Raw genomic sequence first — 22700 nt, 5'->3', positions numbered from 1 at the left:
GGGACACCTGAATTGGAACACCTGGATTGGAACACCTGGACAGGGACACCTGAATTAGAACACGTGGATTGGGACACCTGGAATGGAACACCTAGATTGGGACACCTGGACTGGAAAAACTGGACAGGGACACCTGAATTGGGACACCTAAATTGGAACACCTGGACTGGGACACCTGAATTAGAACACCTGGACTGGGAAAAACTGGACTGGAACACCTGGACTGAAACTCCTATTTTGGGATACCTGAATTGGAACACCTGGACTGAGAAAAACTGGAGTGGGACACCTGAATTGGAACACCTGGACTGGAAAAACTGGACAAGGACACCTGAATTAGAACACCTGGACTGGGACACCTGGATTGGAACACCTGAATTTGGAACACCTGGATTGGGAATAACTGGACTGGAACATCTGGACCAGGACACTTAAATTGCGACACCTGAATTGGGACACCTGGACTGGGACACCTAAATTGCAACACCTGGACAGGGACACCTGAATTGCAACACCTGGACAGGGACACCTGAATTGCAACACCTTGACAGGAACACCTAAATTGCAACACCTGGACTGGTACACCTGGACTGGGACACCTGGACTGGTACACCTGAATTGGGACACCTGGATTGGAAAACCTGGACTGGTACACCTGAATTGCGAAACCTGGACTGGGACACCTGAATTAGGACACCTGGACTGGGACACATGGACTGGGACAACTGAATTGGGACACCTGGACTAGGACACCTGGACCGGGACACCTGAATTGCAACACCTGGACCGGGACACCTGAATTGCAACACCTGGACCGGGACACCTGAATTGGAACATCGGGACAGGCACACCTGGACTGGAACACCTGGACTGGGACACCTAAATTGGAACACCTGGACTAGGACACCTAAATTGGAACACCTGGACCGGGACACCTGAATTGCGACACCTGGACCGGGACACCTGAATTGGGACACCTGGACCGGGACACCTAAATTGCAACACCTGGACCGGGACACCTAAATTGCAACACCTGGACTGGGACACCTAAATTGGGACACCTGAATTGGAACACCTGGATTGGAACACCTGGACAGGGACACCTGAATTGGAACACCGGGACAGGGACACCTGAATTGGAACACCTGGACTGGGAAAAACTGGACTGGAAAGCCTGGACTGGGAAAAACTGGACTGGAACACCTGGACTGGGAAAAACTGGACTGGAAAACCTGGACTGGGACACCTGAATTGGGACACCTGGACCAGGACACCTAAATTGGGACACCTGGACCGGGACACCTAAATTGGGACACCTGAATTGGAACACCTGGATTGGAACACCTGGACAGGGACACCTGAATGGGAACACCGGGACAGGGACACCTGAATTGGAACACCGGGACAGGGACACCTGGATTGGAACACCTGGACTGGGACACCTGAATTGGAACACCTGGACTGGGAAAAACTGGACTGGAACACCTGGACTGGGAAAAACTGGACTGGAACACCTGGACTGGGAAAAACTGGACTGGAACACCTGGACTGGGACACCTAAATTGGAACACATGGACTAGGACACCTAAATTGGAACACCTGGACTGGGACACCTGAATTAGAACACGTGGATTGGGACACCTGAATTAGAACACGTGGATTGGGACACCTGGAATGGAACACCTAGATTGGGACACCTGGACTGGAAAAACTGGATAGGGACACCTGAATTGGAACACCTGGACTGGGACACCTAAATTGGAACACCTGGACTGGGACACCTGAATTAGAACACCTGGACTGGGAAAAACTGGACTGGAACACCTGGACTGAAACTCCTAGTTTGGGATACCTGAATTGGAACACCTGGACTGAGAAAAACTGGACTGGGACACCTGAATTGGAACACCTGGACAGGGACACCTGGATTGGAACTCCTGGACCGGGACACCTGAATTGCAACACCTGGAACGGGACACCTGAATTGGAACACCGGGACAGGGACACCTGAATTGGGACACCTGGATTGGAACACCTGGACTGGGATACCTGAATTAGAACACCTGGACTGGGAAAAACTGGACTGGAACACCTGGACTGAAACTCCTAGTTTCGGATACCTGAATTGGAACACCTGGACTGAGAAAAACTGGACTGGGACACCTGGACCGGGACACCTGGATTGGAACTCCTGGACCGGGACACCTGAATTGCAACACCTGGACCGGGACACCTAAATTGGGACACCTGAATTGGGACACCTGGACCGGGACACCTGGATTGGAACACCTGGATTGGGAATAACTGGACTGGAACACCTGGACCAGGACACTTAAATTGGGACACCTGAATTGGGACACCTGGACTGGGACACCTAAATTGCAACACCTGGACTGGGACACCTAAATTGCAACACCTGGACAGGGACACCTGAATTGCAACACCTGGACCGGGACACCTGGATTGCAACACCTGGATTGGGACACCTGAATTGCAACACCTGGACTGGTACACCTGAATTGGGACACCTGGATTGGAAAACCTGGACTGGGACACCTGAATTGCGACACCTGGACTGGGACACCTGAATTGCGACACCTGGACTGGGACACCTGAATTAGGACCTTGACTGGGACACCTGAATTGGGACACCTGAATTAGGACACCTGGACTGGAACTCCTGGACTGGGACACCTGGACTGGGACAACTGAATTGGGACACCTGGACTGGAACTCCTGGACTGGGACACCTGAAATAGAACACCTGAATTGGAACACCTGGACCGGGACACCTGAATTGCAACACCTGGACCGGGACACCTGAATTGCAACAGCTGGACCGGGACACCTGAATTGCAACACCTGGACCGGGACACCTGAATTGCAACACCTGGACCGGGACACCTAAATTGGGACACCTGAATTGGGACACCTGGACCGGGACACCTGGATTGGAACACCTGGATTGGGTATAACTGGACTGGAACACCTGGACCAGGACACTTAAATTGGGACACCTGAATTGGGACACCTGGACTGGCACACCTAAATTGCAACACCTGGACCGGGACACCTGAATTGCAACACCTGGACCGGGACACCTAAATTGGGACACCTGAATTGGAACACCTGGATTGGAACACCTGGACAGGGACACCTGAATTGGAACACTGGGATAGGGACACCTGGATTGGAACACCTGGACTGGGACACCTGAATTGGAACACCTGGACTGGGAAAAACTGGACTGGAACACCTGGACTGGGACACCTGAATTGGAACACCTGGACTGAGAAAAACTACTGGGACACCTGAATTGGAACACCAGGACAGGGACACCTGAATTGGAACACCTGGACTGGCAAAACTGGACCGGGACACCTGGATTGGAACACCTGGACTGGTACACCTGAATTGGGACACCTGGATTGGAAAACCTGGACTGGGACACCTGAATTGCGACACCTGGACTGGGACAGCTGAATTAGGACCTTGACTGGGACACCTGAATTAGGACACCTGAATTAGGACACCTGGACTGGAACTCCTGGACTGGGACACCTGGACTGGGACACCTGAATTGGGACACATGGACTGGAACTCCTGGACTGGGACACCTGAAATTGCAACACCTGGACCGGGACACCTGAATTGCAACACCTGGACCGGGACACCTAAATTGGGACACCTGATTTGGAACACCTGGATTGGAACACCTGGATTGGAACACCTGGACAGGGACACCTGAATTGGAACACTGGGATAGGGACACCTGGATTGGAACACCTGGACTGGGACACCTGAATTGGAACACCTGGACTGGGAAAAACTGGACTGGAACACCTGGACTGGGACACCTGAATTGGAACAGCTGGACTGAGAAAAACTGGACTGGGACACCTGAATTGGAACACCAGGACAGGGAAACCTGAATTGGAACACCTGGATTGGAACACCTGGACAGGGACACCTGAATTGGAACACCGGGACAGGGACACCTGAATTGGAACACCTGGACTGGGAAAAACTGGACTGGAAAGACTGGACTGGGAAAAACTGGACTGGAACACCTGGACTGGGAAAAACTGGACTGGAAAACCTGGACTGGGACACCTGAATTGGGACACCTGGACCAGGACACCTAAATTGGGACACCTGGACCGGGACACCTAAATTGGGACACCTGAATTGGAACACCTGGATTGGAACACCTGGACAGGGACACCTGAATGGGAACACCGGGACAGGGACACCTGAATTGGAACACCGGGACAGGGACACCTGGATTGGAACACCTGGACTGGGACACCTGAATTGGAACACCTGGACTGGGAAAAACTGGACTGGAACACCTGGACTGGGACACCTGAATTGGAACAGCTGGACTGAGAAAAACTGGACTGGGACACCTGAATTGGAACACCAGGACAGGGAAACCTGAATTGGAACACCTGGACTGGCAAAACTGGACCGGGACACCTGGATTGGAACACCTGGATTGGGAATAACTGGACTGGAACACCTGGACCAGGACACTTAAATTGGGACACCTGAATTGGGACACCTGGACTGGGACACCTAAATTGCAACACCTGGACTGGGACACCTAAATTGCAACACCTGGACATGGACACCTGGATTGCAACACCTGGACTGGGACACCTGAATTGCAACACCTGGATTGGAAAACCTGGACTGGGACACCTGAATTGCGACACCTGGACATGGACACCTGGATTGCAACACCTGGACTGGGACACCTGAATTGCAACACCTGGATTGGAAAACCTGGACTGGGACACCTGAATTGCGACACCTGGACTGGGACACCTGAATTGGGACAACTGGATTGGAAAACCTGGACTGGGACACCTGAATTGCGACACCTGGACTGGGACACCTGAATTGCGACACCTGGACTGGGACAGCTGAATTAGGACACCTGGACTGGGACAGCTGAATTAGGACACCTGGACTGGGACAGCTGAATTAGGACCTTGACTGGGACACCTGAATTAGGACACCTGGACCGGGACACCTGAATTAGGACACCTGGACCGGAACTCCTGGACTGGGACACCTGGACCGGGACACCTGAATTGCAACACCTGGACCGGGACACCTGAATTGCAACACCTGGACCGGGACACCTAAATTGGGACACCTGGATTGGAACACCTGGATTGGGAATAACTGGACTGGAACACCTGGACCAGGACACTTAAATTGGGACACCTGAATTGGGACACCTGGACTGGCACACCTAAATTGCAACACCTGGACCGGGACACCTGAATTGCAACACCTGGACCGGGACACCTAAATTGGAACACCGGGACAGGGACACCTGAATTGGGACACCTGGATTGGAACACCTGGACTGGGATACCTGAATTAGAACACCTGGTCTGGGAAAAACTGGACTGGAACACCTGGACTGAAACTCCTAGTTTGGGATACCTGAATTGGAACACCTGGACTGAGAAAAACTGGACTGGGACACCTGGACCGGGACACCTGGATTGGAACTCCTGGACCGGGACACCTGAATTGCAACACCTGGACCGGGACACCTAAATTGGGACACCTGAATTGGGACACCTGGACCGGGACACCTGGATTGGAACACCTGGATTGGGAATAACTGGACTGGAACACCTGGACCAGGACACTTAAATTGGGACACCTGAATTGGGACACCTGGACTGGGACACCTAAATTGCAACACCTGGACTGGGACACCTAAATTGCAACACCTGGACAGGGACACCTGAATTGCAACACCTGGACCGGGACACCTGGATTGCAACACCTGGATTGGGACACCTGAATTGCAACACCTGGACTGGTACACCTGAATTGGGACACCTGGATTGGAAAACCTGGACTGGGACACCTGAATTGCGAAACCTGGACTGGGACACCTGAATTGCGACACCTGGACTGGGACACCTGAATTAGGACCTTGACTGGGACACCTGAATTGGGACACCTGAATTAGGACACCTGGACCGGGACACCTGGATTGGAACACCTGGATTGGGAATAACTGGACTGGAAAACCTGGACCAGGACACTTAAATTGGGACACCTGAATTGGGACACCTGGACTGGCACACCTAAATTGCAACACCTGGACCGGGACACCTGAATTGCAACACCTGGACCGGGACACCTAAATTGGGACACCTGAATTGGAACACCTGGATTGGAACACCTGGACAGGGACACCTGAATTGGAACACTGGGATAGGGACACCTGGATTGGAACACCTGGACTGGGACACCTGAATTGGAACCCCTGGACTGGGAAAAACTGGACTGGAACACCTGGACTGGGACACCTGAATTGGAACACCTGGACTGAGAAAAACTACTGGGACACCTGAATTGGAACACCAGGACAGGGACACCTGAATTGGAACACCTGGACTGGCAAAACTGGACCGGGACACCTGGATTGGAACACCTGGACTGGTACACCTGAATTGGGACACCTGGATTGGAAAACCTGGACTGGGACACCTGAATTGCGACACCTGGACTGGGACAGCTGAATTAGGACCTTGACTGGGACACCTGAATTAGGACACCTGAATTAGGACACCTGGACTGGAACTCCTGGACTGGGACACCTGGACTGGGACACCTGAATTGGGACACCTGGACTGGAACTCCTGGACTGGGACACCTGAAATTGCAACACCTGGACCGGGACACCTGAATTGCAACACCTGGACCGGGACACCTAAATTGGGACACCTGGATTGGAACACCTGGATTGGAACACCTGGACTGGAACACCTGGACAGGGACACCTGAATTGGAACACTGGGATAGGGACACCTGGATTGGAACACCTGGACTGGGACACCTGAATTGGAACACCTGGACTGGGAAAAACTGGACTGGAACACCTGGACTGGGACACCTGAATTGGAACACCTGGACTGAGAAAAACTGGACTGGGACACCTGAATTGGAACACCAGGACAGGGAAACCTGAATTGGAACACCTGGACTGGCAAAACTGGACCGGGACACCTGGATTGGAACACCTGGATTGGGAATAACTGGACTGGAACACCTGGACAGGGACACCTGAATTGGAACACTGGGATAGGGACACCTGGATTGGAACACCTGGACTGGGACACCTGAATTGGAACACCTGGACTGGGAAAAACTGGACTGGAACACCTGGACTGGGACACCTGAATTGGAACACCTGGACTGAGAAAAACTGGACTGGGACACCTGAATTGGAACACCAGGACAGGGAAACCTGGATTGGAAAACCTGGACTGGGACACCTAAATTGCAACACCTGGACTGGGACACCTAAATTGCAACACCTGGACAGGGACACCTGGATTGCAACACCTGGACCGGGACACCTGAATTGCAACACCTGGATTGGAAAACCTGGACTGGGACACCTGAATTGCGACACCTGGACTGGGACACCTGAATTGGGACACCTGGATTGGAAAACCTGGACTGGGACACCTGAATTGCGACACCTGGACCGGGACACCTGAATTGCGACACCTGGACTGGGACAGCTGAATTAGGACACCTGGACTGGGACAGCTGAATTAGGACACCTGGACTGGGACAGCTGAATTAGGACCTTGACTGGGACACCTGAATTAGGACACCTGGACCGGGACACCTGAATTAGGACACCTGGACCGGAACTCCTGGACTGGGACACCTGGACCGGGACACCTGAATTGCAACACCTGGACCGGGACACCTGAATTGCAACACCTGGACCGGGACACCTGGATTGGAACACCTGGATTGGGAATAACTGGACTGGAACACCTGGACCCGGACACTTAAATTGGGACACCTGAATTGGGACACCTGGACTGGCACACCTAAATTGCAACACCTGGACCGGGACACCTGAATTGCAACACCTGGACCGGGACACCTAAATTGGAACACCGGGACAGGGACACCTGAATTGGGACACCTGGATTGGAACACCTGGACTGGGATACCTGAATTAGAACACCTGGTCTGGGAAAAACTGGACTGGAACACCTGGACTGAAACTCCTAGTTTGGGATACCTGAATTGGAACACCTGGACTGAGAAAAACTGGACTGGGACACCTGGACCGGGACACCTGGATTGGAACTCCTGGACCGGGACACCTGAATTGCAACACCTGGACCGGGACACCTAAATTGGGACACCTGAATTGGGACACCTGGACCGGGACACCTGGATTGGAACACCTGGATTGGGAATAACTGGACTGGAACACCTGGACCAGGACACTTAAATTGGGACACCTGAATTGGGACACCTGGACTGGGACACCTAAATTGCAACACCTGGACTGGGACACCTAAATTGCAACACCTGGACAGGGACACCTGAATTGCAACACCTGGACTGGTACACCTGAATTGCAACACCTGGACTGGTACACCTGAATTGGGACACCTGGATTGGAAAACCTGGACTGGGACACCTGAATTGCGACACCTGGACTGGGACACCTGAATTAGGACCTTGACTGGGACACCTGAATTGGGACACCTGAATTAGGACACCTGGACTGGAATTCCTGGACTGGGACACCTGGACTGGGACAACTGAATTGGGACACCTGGACTGGAACTCCTGGACTGGGACACCTGAATTGCAACACCTGGACCGGGACACCTGAATTGCAACACCTGGACCGGGACACCTGAATTGCAACAGCTGGACCGGGACACCTGAATTGCAACACCTGGACTGGGACACCTGAATTGCAACACCTGGACCGGGACACCTAAATTGGGACACCTGAATTGGGACACCTGGACCGGGACACCTGGATTGGAACACCTGGATTGGGAATAACTGGACTGGAACACCTGGACCAGGACACTTAAATTGGGACACCTGAATTGGGACACCTGGACTGGCACACCTAAATTGCAACACCTGGACCGGGACACCTGAATTGCAACACCTGGACCGGGACACCTAAATTGGGACACCTGAATTGGAACACCTGGATTGGAACACCTGGATTGGAACACCTGGACAGGGACACCTGAATTGGAAAACTGGGATAGGGACACCTGGACTGGAACACCTGGACTGGGACACCTGAATTGGAACACCTGGACTGAGAAAAACTACTGGGACACCTGAATTGGAACACCAGGACAGGGACACCTGAATTGGAACACCTGGACTGGCAAAACTGGACCGGGACACCTGGATTGGAACACCTGGACTGGTACACCTGAATTGGGACACCTGGATTGGAAAACCTGGACTGGGACACCTGAATTGCGACACCTGGACTGGGACAGCTGAATTAGGACCTTGACTGGGACACCTGAATTAGGACACCTGGACTGGAACTCCTGGACTGGAACACCTGGACCAGGACACTTAAATTGGGACACCTGAATTGGGACACCTGGACTGGCACACCTAAATTGCAACACCTGGACCGGGACACCTGAATTGCAACACCTGGACCGGGACACCTAAATTGGGACACCTGAATTGGAACACCTGGATTGGAACACCTGAATTGGAACACCTGGACAGGGACACCTGAATTGCGACACCTGGACCGGGACACCTGAATTGCAACACCTGGACCGGGACACCTAAATTGGGACACCTGAATTGGAACACCTGGATAGGGACACCTGGATTGGAACACCTGGACTGGGACACCTGGATTGGAACACCTGGACTGGGACACCTGAATTGGAACACCTGGACTGGGAAAAACTGGACTGGAACACCTGGACTGGGACACCTGAATTGGAACACCTGGACTGAGAAAAACTACTGGGACACCTGAATTGGAACACCAGGACAGGGACACCTGAATTGGAACACCTGGACTGGCAAAACTGGACCGGGACACCTGGATTGGAACACCTGGACTGGTACACCTGAATTGGGACACCTGGATTGGAAAACCTGGACTGGGACACCTGAATTGCGACACCTGGACCGGGACACCTGAATTGGAACACCTGGATTGGAACACCTGAATTGGAACACCTGGACAGGGACACCTGAATTGCGACACCTGGACCGGGACACCTGAATTGCAACACCTGGACCGGGACACCTAAATTGGGACACCTGAATTGGAACACCTGGATAGGGACACCTGGATTGGAACACCTGGACTGGGACACCTGGATTGGAACACCTGGACTGGGACACCTGAATTGGAACACCTGGACTGGGAAAAACTGGACTGGAACACCTGGACTGGGACACCTGAATTGGAACACCTGGACTGAGAAAAACTACTGGGACACCTGAATTGGAACACCAGGACAGGGACACCTGAATTGGAACACCTGGACTGGCAAAACTGGACCGGGACACCTGGATTGGAACACCTGGACTGGTACACCTGAATTGGGACACCTGGATTGGAAAACCTGGACTGAGACACCTGAATTGCGACACCTGGACTGGGACAGCTGAATTAGGACCTTGACTGGGACACCTGAATTAGGACACCTGGACTGGAACTCCTGGACTGGGACACCTGGACTGGGACACCTGAATTGGGACACCTGGACTGGAACTCCTGGACTGGGACACCTGAAATTGCAACACCTGGACCGGGACAGCTGAATTGCAACACCTGGACCGGGACACCTAAATTGGGACACCTGAATTGGAACACCTGGATTGGAACACCTGGATTGGAACACCTGGACAGGGACACCTGAATTGGAACACTGGGATAGGGACACCTGGATTGGAACACCTGGACTGGGACACCTGAATTGGAACACCTGGACTGGGAAAAACTGGACTGGAACACCTGGACTGGGACACCTGAATTGGAACACCTGGACTGAGAAAAACTGGACTGGGACACCTGAATTGGAACACCAGGACAGGGAAACCTGAATTGGAACACCTGGACTGGCAAAACTGGACCGGGATACCTGGATTGGAACACCTGGATTGGGAATAACTGGACTGGAACACCTGGACCAGGACACTTAAATTGGGACACCTGAATTGGGACACCTGGACCGGGACACCTGAATTGCAACACCTGGACTGGGACACCTAAATTGCAACACCTGGACCGGGACACCTGGATTGCAACACCTGGACCGGGACACCTGAATTGCAACACCTGGATTGGAAAACCTGGACTGGGACACCTGAATTGCGACACCTGGACTGGGACACCTGAATTGGGACACCTGGATTGGAAAACCTGGACTGGGACACCTGAATTGCGACACCTGGACTGGGACACCTGAATTAGGACACCTGGACTGGGACATCTGAATTAGGACACCTGGACTGGGACAGCTGAATTAGGACACCTGGACTGGGACAGCTGAATTAGGACCTTGACTGGGAAACCTGAATTAGGACACCTGGACCGGGACACCTGAATTAGGACACCTGGACCGGAACTCCAGGACTGGGACACCTGGACCGGGACACCTGAATTGCAACACCTGGACCGGGACACCTAAATTGGGACACCTGGATTGGAACACCTGGATTGGGAATAACTGGACTGGAACACCTGGACCAGGACACTTAAATTGGGACACCTGAATTGGGACACCTGGACTGGCACACCTAAATTGCAACACCTGGACCGGGACACCTGAATTGCAACACCTGGACCGGGACACCTAAATTGGGACACCTGAATTGGAACACCTGGATTGGAACACCTGAATTGGAACACCTGGACAGGGACACCTGAATTGCGACACCTGGACCGGGACACCTGAATTGCAACACCTGGACCGGGACACCTAAATTGGGACACCTGAATTGGAACACCTGGATAGGGACACCTGGATTGGAACACCTGGACTGGGACACCTGGATTGGAACACCTGGACTGGGACACCTGAATTGGAACACCTGGACTGGGACACCTGAATTGGAACACCAGGACAGGGACACCTGAATTGGAACACCTGGACTGGCAAAACTGGACCGGGACACCTAAATTGGGACACCTGGATTGGAACACCTGGATTGGAACACCTGGATTGGAACACCTGGACAGGGACACCTGAATTGGAACACTGGGATAGGGACACCTGGATTGGAACACCTGGACTGGGACACCTGAATTGGAACACCTGGACTGGGAAAAACTGGACTGGAACACCTGGACTGGGACACCTGAATTGGAACACCTGGACTGAGAAAAACTACTGGGACACCTGAATTGGAACACCAGGACAGGGACACCTGAATTGGAACACCTGGACTGGCAAAACTGGACCGGGACACCTGGATTGGAACACCTGGACTGGTACACCTGAATTGGGACACCTGGATTGGAAAACCTGGACTGGGACACCTGAATTGCGACACCTGGACTGGGACAGCTGAATTAGGACCTTGACTGGGACACCTGAATTAGGACACCTGAATTAGGACACCTGGACTGGAACTCCTGGACTGGGAAAAACTGGACTGGGACACCTGAATTGGGACACCTGGACTGGAACTCCTGGACTGGGACACCTGAAATTGCAACACCTGGACCGGGACACCTGAATTGCAACACCTGGACCGGGACACCTAAATTGGGACACCTGAATTGGAACACCTGGATTGGAACACCTGGACAGGGACACCTGAATTGGAACACTGGGATAGGGACACCTGGATTGGAACACCTGGACTGGGACACCTGAATTGGAACACCTGGACTGGGAAAAACTGGACTGGAACACCTGGACTGGGACACCTGAATTGGAACGCCTGGACTGAGAAAAACTGGACTGGGACACCTGAATTGGAACACCAGGACAGGGAAACCTGAATTGGAACACCTGGACTGGCAAAACTGGACCGGGACACCTGGATTGGAACACCTGGATTGGGAATAACTGGACTGGAACACCTGGACCAGGACACTTAAATTGGGACACCTGAATTGGGACACCTGGACTGGGACACCTAAATTGCAACACCTGGACTGGGACACCTAAATTGCAACACCTGGACAGGGACACCTAAATTGCAACACCTGGACCGGGACACCTGGATTGCAACACCTGGACCGGGACACCTGAATTGCAACACCTGGATTGGAAAACCTGGACTGGGACACCTGAATTGCGACACCTGGACTGGGACACCTGAATTGGGACACCTGGATTGGAAAACCTGGACTGGGACACCTGAATTGCGACACCTGGACTGGGACACCTGAATTGCGACACCTGGACTGGGACAGCTGAATTAGGACACCTGGACTGGGACAGCTGAATTAGGACCTTGACTGGGACACCTGAATTAGGACACCTGGACTGGGACACCTGAATTGGGACACCTGAATTGCGACACCTGGACTGGGACACCTGAATTGCGACACCTGGACTGGGACAGCTGAATTAGGACACCTGGACTGGGACAGCTGAATTAGGACACCTGGACTGGGACAGCTGAATTAGGACCTTGACTGGGACACCTGAATTAGGACACCTGGACCGGAACTCCTGGACTGGGACACCTGGACCGGGACACCTGAATTGCAACACCTGGACCGGGACACCTGAATTGCAACACCTGGACCGGGACACCTAAATTGAGACACCTGGATTGGAACACCTGGATTGGGAATAACTGGACTGGAACACCTGGACCAGGACACTTAAATTGGGACACCTGAATTGGGACACCTGGACTGGCACACCTAAATTGCAACACCTGGACCGGGACACCTGAATTGCAACACCTGGACCGGGAAAAACTGGACTGGAACACCTGGACTGAAACTCCTAGTTTGGGATACCTGAATTGGAACACCTGGACTGAGAAAAACTGGACTGGGACACCTGGACCGGGACACCTGGATTGGAACTCCTGGACCGGGACACCTGAATTGCAACACCTGGACCGGGACACTTAAATTGGGACACCTGAATTGGGACACCTGGACCGGGACACCTGGATTGGAACTCCTGGACCGGGACACCTGAATTGCAACACCTGGACCGGGACACTTAAATTGGGACACCTGAATTGGGACACCTGGACCGGGACACCTGGATTGGAACACCTGGATTGGGAATAACTGGACTGGAACACCTGGACCAGGACACTTAAATTGGGACACCTGGATTGGGACACCTGGACTGGGACACCTAAATTGCAACACCTGGACTGGGACACCTAAATTGCAACACCTGGACAGGGACACCTGAATTGCAACACCTGGACAGGGACACCTGGATTGCAACACCTGGATTGGGACACCTGAATTGCAACACCTGGACTGGTACACCTGAATTGGGACACCTGGATTGGAAAACCTGGACTGGGACACCTGAATTGCGACACCTGGACTGGGACACCTGAATTGCGACACCTGGACTGGGACACCTGAATTAGGACCTTGACTGGGACACCTGAATTGGGACACCTGGACTGGAACTCCTGGACTGGGACACCTGGACTGGGACAACTGAATTGGGACACCTGGACTGGAACTCCTGGACTGGGACACCTGAAATAGAACACCTGAATTGGAACACCTGGACCGGGACACCTGAATTGCAACACCTGGACCGGGACACCTGAATTGCAACAGCTGGACCGGGACACCTGAATTGCAACACCTGGACCGGGACACCTGAATTGCAACACCTGGACCGGGACACCTAAATTGGGACACCTGAATTGGGACACCTGGACCGGGACACCTGGATTGGAACACCTGGATTGGGAATAACTGGACTGGAACACTTGGACCAGGACACTTAAATTGGGACACCTGAATTGGGACACCTGGACTGGCACACCTAAATTGCAACACCTGGACCGGGACACCTGAATTGCAACACCTGGACAGGGACACCTAAATTGGGACACCTGAATTGGAACACCTGGATTGGAACACCTGGACAGGGACACCTGAATTGGAAAACTGGGATAGGGACACCTGGATTGGAACACCTGGACTGGGACACCTGAATTGGAACACCTGGACTGGGAAAAACTGGACTGGAACACCTGGACTGGGACACCTGAATTGGAACACCTGGACTGAGAAAAACTACTGGGACACCTGAATTGGAACACCAGGACAGGGACACCTGAATTGGAACACCTGGACTGGCAAAACTGGACCGGGACACCTGGATTGGAACACCTGGACTGGTACACCTGAATTGGGACACCTGGATTGGAAAACCTGGACTGGGACACCTGAATTGCGACACCTGGACTGGGACAGCTGAATTAGGACCTTGACTGGGACACCTGAATTAGGACACCTGAATTAGGACACCTGGACTGGAACTCCTGGACTGGGACACCTGGACTGGGACACCTGAATTGGGACACCTGGACTGGAACTCCTGGACTGGGACACCTGAAATTGCAACACCTGGACCGGGACACCTGAATTGCAACACCTGGACCGGGACACCTAAATTGGGACACCTGGATTGGAACACCTGGATTGGAACACCTGGACAGGGACACCTGAATTGGAACACTGGGATAGGGACACCTGGATTGGAACACCTGGACTGGGACACCTGAATTGGAACACCTGGACTGGGAAAAACTGGACTGGAACACCTGGACTGGGACACCTGAATTGGAACACCTGGACTGAGAAAAACTGGACTGGGACACCTGAATTGGAATACCAGGACAGGGAAACCTGAATTGGAACACCTGGACTGGCAAAACTGGACCGGGACACCTGGATTGGAACACCTGGATTGGGAATAACTGGACTGGAACACCTGGACCAGGACACTTAAATTGGGACACCTGAATTGGGACACCTGGACTGGGACACCTAAATTGCAACACCTGGACTGGGACACCTAAATTGCAACACCTGGACCGGGACACCTGGATTGCAACACCTGGACCGGGACACCTGAATTGCAACACCTGGATTGGAAAACCTGGACTGGGACACCTGAATTGCGACACCTGGACTGGGACACCTGAATTGCGACACCTGGATTGGAAAACCTGGACTGGGACACCTGAATTGCGACACCTGGACTGGGACAGCTGAATTGCGACACCTGGACTGGGACAGCTGAATTAGGACACCTGGACTGGGACAGCTGAATTAGGACACCTGGACTGGGACAGCTGAATTAGGACACCTGGACTGGGACAGCTGAATTAGGACCTGGACCGGGACACCTGAATTAGGACACCTGGACCGGGACACCTGAATTAGGACACCTGGACCGGAACTCCTGGACTGGGACACCTGAATTGCGACACATGGACCGGGACACCTGAATTGCGACACCTGGATTGGAAAACCTGGACTGGGACACCTGAATTGCAACACCTGGACTGGGACACCTGAATTGCGACACCTGGACTGGGACAGCTGAATTGCGACACCTGGACTGGGACAGCTGAATTGCGACACCTGGACTGGGACAGCTGAATTAGGACACCTGGACTGGAACACCTGAATTGGGACACCTGGACTGGGACACCTGGACTGGAACTCCTGGACTGGGACACCTGGACTGGAGCACCTGAATTGGAACACCTGTACTGGAACACCTGGACTGGGACACCTGGACCGGGACACCTGAATTGCGACACCTGGACCGGGACACCTGAATTGCAACACCTGAATTGGAACACCTGGACAAGGACACCTGAATTGCGACACCTGGACCGGAACAACTAGACTGGAACACCTGGACCGGGACACCTGAATTGCAACACCTGAATTGCAACACCTGGACCGGGACACTTAAATTGCAACACCTGGACCGGGACACTTAAATTGCAACACCTGGACCGGGACACTTAAATTGCAACACCTGGACCGGGACACTTAAATTGCAACACCTGGACCGGGACACCCGATTTGCGACACCTGGACCGGGACACCCGATTTGCGACACCTGGACCGGGACCCCCGATTTGCGACACCTGAATTGGGATGGGATGGACATCACCACCACCAGAAAGACAGAGGAGGTCAGCAGGGGACAGATGCTGTCAGCGTCTCATCAGACCACCGGACTTATCCAGAAAGGACAAATAAAGTGGTCAGACAATAAAATGTAGGGAGAAAGTGCATCTTGGTCCACAGGAGGAGGAAGGGGGGCCGCTGCCCACTCCCACAGATTAGAAGCTGGCGGGAAAATGAAGGAGTCCAGAGATACGCTGGAACAAAATGCTCCAGATGATGCTGGAAGTGCTTCATTCCTTTGTTTCAGATTATAAAATGAACGGACATAAATGAGACGTCTCTGACTCCAGTTTATTTACTGGGAACATACTGGTGTTCCTGTGTGTCCCAGCTGGGTTGCAGCGCTGCAGATGTGGTCGGAGGGGGGAGGGGGGGGGGGGATTCTCCACCTCTGATGTGTTGCATCACTTCTAGACGTTTGGCAGCAGTTTGGTTCCAACATGATGGTTGGAGGTCGGGGACAACAGCGCTGGTCGCAGCTGAACGGGACACGTTACCATTTAGTAGCATGTTATGTAGCGTCTCCACTATCTGCACACATCTGCAGCTGTACAACAGGTTTCCTCCTGGGCATGGAGGCACCTCCACCTGCCTCCATCTGCCCGATGGCCGCTACACCACGTCTGGCTGTGGAGAACATCGTTCTGTTCCTCTGCTCTGGGTTGGGAAAAGGAGCGGACCCGACCTGTCAGTCCCTTCCCTTTGGAAGGTGCCGGACTGGAGTCCAGAGTCTCCATGTTCCATGTCCACCAGCAGGGACAGATAAGCCACATTGGGGAGCATTTTATCTCCAACCATCACTTCATGTTCTGTATCTGCAGGTGGAGGAAACACCTGAGCAGCCTGATGATGGGCTGTTGTCATGGTGACCGCCTCCTTTTACCTGCAGGTCTTCATGTAGAGCTTTATTAGTACGGCAGCTTCTGTACGACTTATTAACTGTGTGATGTGGCTTTTCTAACATGTAGAACTGCTTGGTTTCAGAACATTTTCCTGCTGGACGTTTTACGTGCTGGAGGAACTTTTTCTCTTCTTCTGCAGATGCTGTTAATGTCCAACATTCTGGGGGAAAGTTTACATTTCAGATTTCTTTTTATTTCCTGCCTTTGGTGTCGCCGTTTCCCGTTTCTCCAGATGTTGTCATACGCCGGGGTCAGAGTTGGCGTGGAGGTCGGGACGTTTTACCACCAAGTGCTGCTTTTAGAAACCCCAGAAGTGGACTGGGACTGGTCTACGGCGGGTCTGGAGCTGCAGCTTTAGAAATGAGGCCCCTGGCCCGGTCTGGCCTATTCTGGTCTGGTCTGGCCTATTCTGGTCTGGTCTGGTCCAGTCTGGTCTGGCCTATTCTGGTCTGGTCTGGCCTATTCTGGTCTGGCCTATTTTGGTCCAGTCTGGTCTGGTCCAGTCTGGTCTGGCCTATTCTGGTCTGGCCTATTCTGGTCTGGCCTATTCTGGTCTGGTCCAGTCTGGTCTGGCCTATTCTGGTCTGGCCTATTTGGGTCCAGTCTGGTCTGGTCCAGTCTGGTCTGGCCTATTTGGGTCCAGTCTGGTCTGGTCCAGTCTGGTCTGGCCTATTTGGGTCCAGTCTGGTCTGGTCCAGTCTGGTCTGGCCTATTTGGGTCCAGTCTGGTCTGGTCCAGTCTGGTCTGGCCTATTTGGGTCCAGTCTGGTCTGGTCCAGTCTGGTCTGGCCTATTTGGGTCCAGTCTGGTCTGGTCCAGTCTGGTCTGGCCTATTTGGGTCCAGTCTGGTCTGGTCCAGTCTGGTCTGGAACACCTGGACCAGTCGCCGTCCACCACAGGGTCACCCTCCTCCAGACAGTAAATGTGTTCAACGGTTAACGGTGAACCCACAGGGAGAACATGCAGACGGCACACAAAGACCACCGTTCCACCCCCCACCCCTCCCAGCCGAGACTCGAACCACCGGCCTTCTAACCGTGAGGCTGGTTCTGAGCGTTCTGGTGAACTGGGCTCGGCCCGATGAAGTCAAAGCGGTTCTGGGAACAAACAGATTTATTAGTTATTGATCCATCTGGTGAAGCAGGTAGATGTCCATCTGTCCAAACCGTCCGCCGGTCCAGTCTCCACGCGGTCCTGGCAAGACCGGCACCGCCGGTCCAGTCCACACCCAAAGCTCCTGGGGGGCGGTCTGGACGTGGTCCTATAATGACATCACTTCTTGACAAACTTCCTGCGGGCAGCGTTGGGGTTGGCCCGCCTCCTGCCGCCGCCACACCGACCGTCTCTGATGTTCAGGCTGGCGGCGCGGCTGTAGACGTCGTTCTCGCTGAACGGCGACGGTCCGGCCGCGTAGTCGGGGTGGAAGACGTCGGTTTTCTGGCGAGCCTTGCGAGAGAGCCTCTGCTGGGGGAGGCGCTGGTCCTCCACCAGGCGGGGGGGGTTGGCGTGTTTCCCCCCCTCCGGCAGCGGCAGCGGATGCTGCAACACAAACAACTCCGTCACGCTCCGCCGCCTCCAGCTGGACCCTCTAACTGGGTCAGAACCACAGTTCAACTCACCCGGAGTCCCCTGGCGTTCAGGACTTTGGGGTTCCTGGAGAAGTGCATGTGGACGTCGCCGCTGGCGCTGACAGTCACCGCCACCTTCTTCAGGGTCCGGTTCCCGCAGTGCGGACAGAACTCTTTGTTCATGTTGCTGGTGGTTCTGAAATGAAACGGATCCAGTCAGGCCCGGTCCCGGCAGCAGGCACAAACTGGATCAGGAGGACTCACTTGAAGCAGGCGTGGCATCTCAGGATGTAATTCCTGGCTTGGCGGATCCGCATCCCGTTCACCGCCAGAACATTCAGACCCATCTGGAGCAGAACGTTCTGGAAACAAGCAGAACCGCGTCAGACCCGCTGGGCCAGAACCACATGAACCCAGCTGGTCCAGAACTGGTCCATAACCACGTCAACCCAGCTGGTCCAGAACCGCCGCGGCGGTCCGATGGGCGGGGACAGAACTGCTTACCTGCATGGCGAAGTCGGTGGTCAGACATCCCACTCTGACATCAGCAGGAGCCGTCCAATCAGATGACTCCATTTTCACCTGCTTGATGTTACTGGGAGTGATCCAGCCTTCATCATCATCATCATCATCTTCATCATCATCTTCTGGCTCATTCTCTTTGTCTGATTGGTCTTCTGACTCCGCCCTCTGTGGCGAGGCCTCGCCCCCTTCCTGTTAACAAATTGGACCGGATCTCAGACCAGGACCCAGATCCCATACCGGATCTCAGACCAGGACCCAGATCCCATACCGGATCTCAGACCAGGACCCAGATCCCATACCGGACCTCAGACCCTCTTGTAACCTTGCTTCTCCAAGGGGAACTGGACCGGGAGAGACCTGAAGAGAACTGGAGCCGAGAAAACCCAGATGGTCCCTTAACTCACCAGCAGATCCAGCAGGTCGCCATCGATGGTCAAAACCGGGTCTCTCCAGAACTGGAAGCTGTTGAACTCTTGGCTGTCGGCTGCCGGTGAGTCCTTCCAGTTCTGTTTGGGTTCTGAAACTGGAGCTGGACCTGCAGAACCGGGTGAATGCGGAGCCGGACTCAACAGATTCAGCAGGTCCTCATCAATGGCTAGAACCGGGTCTCTCCAGAACTGAAAGCTGCTGAACTGCTCGCAGTCAGCCAGGTCTGAACTCCTCTCCTCCGCCTGGTTCTGGACGTTTGGACTGTCTGCCAGTTTCTGACGGGACACTAACGGCAGCGGGTCCGGAGACGGACCTCGATGTACGGCCAGTACTTTGAAGGGGAAGTGGAACCCGGCAATGTCGACCGGAGCCTCCGGGTGGCGCCGAGTGCTCACGACGTTCACCTGGAGAAAAACTGGCACAGTTACCATGGCAACAAACGGAGCGATGAGAGGCGGTGCTCTGACGGTACCTTTAGGTCCAGTTCTTTCTTCAGGTGCTGGGAACCGATGTGTTCCAGCTCCAGCTGGTACGTCAGGGCTAGAACTTTGATGTCGGTGGCCGAAAGACTCGGATAGTCTCCGGTCTTCTTGGAGAACTCCGTCACTGAAAAACAGACGCAGCGTCAAAACCTGGAACAGGTCTGAGGGCCAGAACCGCAGGCCCGGTCCGGTTACCATGTCGGATGGATTCTGGGTGCGGTTCCTTGAAGATGAGCTGATACGGCAGGACGGCCAGGCTTCTCCTGGTGGCTTTGTCCCGGATCTCATCCACCACGTCCCTCAGCGTGTAGACATTCTGTCCAATGTCCTGAAACAGAACCAGAACCAGCCAGTTTAAACCCAGCTAGACCAATGGCTGATTCTGAATAAAGCTGACAGATCTGGGGCCTCGTTTACGAAGTTGTCGCACAAAACCTGGCGAACGCCAATTCTAGTCAACTTTTGGGATTTATAAAAGCAGGACTTGGCGGTGAAACGTCCCGACCTCCACTCTGACCCCGGCGTACGACAACATCTGGAGAAACGGGAAACGGCGACACCAAAGGCAGAAAATAAAACCAAAGAAATGGTGTGAAATTTGATACGTGTTCAAAATCCAATATAAACCTTTACGCCGTACATTAACAGCATTTGCAAAACAAAAAAAAAAAGTAGGCAAAGGAAAAAAAAGCACATATAAAGCACATATGGATATTGTTCCTCCAGCACTAAAACATCAACCACTAAAATCTGTTCTGAAACCAAGCAGTTCTACGTGTTATAAAAACCATTTCACACAGTTAAGTCATACAGAAGCTGCATTAATAATAAAAGTCTAAATGAATAATTCCATTAAAATGACGTGTCGCCATGACAACAGCCCATCATCAGGCTGCTCAGGTGTTTCCTCCACCTGCAGATACAGAATGTTGACTGTAATCGGCGTACGCCGGGTTTTGTGCGAAAGGTTCGTAAATGAGGCCCCAGATCTGCACATTAGCAGCTAACGCTAAGATCTGACCTAAAACCTAATATGAGGGAGAAACAGGAAGTTCTAGTTGAAACATCTGGGCTGTAACAAAGTAATCAGAGTATCACCCATTTATACTGTCTGATAAATTTACATGTCATCTGCATAATTAATTTCTCAGCCATGTTCTGCCAGCATCACTTCCTGGTTGTTGCTACGGTAACAGTGTTGCTTCTGGTCTGGATGTTTCATCCTTCATGTTTCTGAACGTCTATCCTCCATGGTGACGTAGCTTTGTCCGTGTTCCCCATTGGTCAGAGGCTGCAAGCCCCGCCCCTTTATCCGAACGCGCTCTGATCGATGGGAACCCTGGTTGGACCAGTTTGGCAGTTCTCTGTGACCAACAGGAACCCCCCCCGAACCGAACCGCTGAAACACCCGGACCGGACCTACACTGGCAGGTCGATCCGCGGACACCCAGCATCGAACCTGTGGCTTCATGGACTTCATGGTCTCTGGGTCCAGGTGTAGTCCGCTTTTACCTGAGTGACCCGGTCCGGACAGTCGCGTGCTGCGGGCTGACGTCACTGCACATGTCAGAACACCTGCTCAGACGTCACCAGTCTCACCTGTAGAGGAGCTTTCTGTAAAAACGCTCCAGCATCAGCCACAACATGCTCCACGACAATCTGCGCCATCTTGTTATGATGACGCGCAGCTGGAACCACCAATCAGAAGCGTAGGAACAACCTCGTGACTGCACAACAGTTCAAAGACATGATGCGTGTCGGAAATCCGAGCGTCATGAACATTTAGACCAGGAGTAGGCACCTCCGGTCCTCACAGTCCT

The 22700-nt window shown here is 53.3% G+C and overlaps 1 protein-coding gene across 1 annotated transcript; it reads right to left on the bottom strand.

Moving 5' to 3' along the window:
- Nucleotides 1-18980: 18980 nt before the first annotated feature.
- nob1 (NIN1 (RPN12) binding protein 1 homolog) lies at nt 18981-22548 on the bottom strand (the record flags this gene model as incomplete). Its single annotated transcript, XM_079245031.1, has 8 exons — nt 18981-19415; nt 19496-19640; nt 19709-19806; nt 19949-20158; nt 20374-20802; nt 20871-21004; nt 21076-21208; nt 22480-22548. 8 exons carry the CDS (start codon nt 22546-22548, stop codon nt 19149-19151), a joined length of 1485 nt encoding a protein of 494 aa, XP_079101157.1. The 3' UTR covers nt 18981-19148.
- Between the last annotated feature and the right edge of the window lie 152 nt (nt 22549-22700).

The sequence above is a fragment of the Telmatherina bonti genome (assembly GCF_933228915.1).
Source record: "Telmatherina bonti genome assembly, chromosome: 1".
Taxonomy (NCBI): domain Eukaryota; kingdom Metazoa; phylum Chordata; class Actinopteri; order Atheriniformes; family Telmatherinidae; genus Telmatherina; species Telmatherina bonti.
The sequence above is the reverse complement of the archived record's forward strand: the minus strand, read 5'-3'. Positions and strand labels throughout refer to the sequence as shown.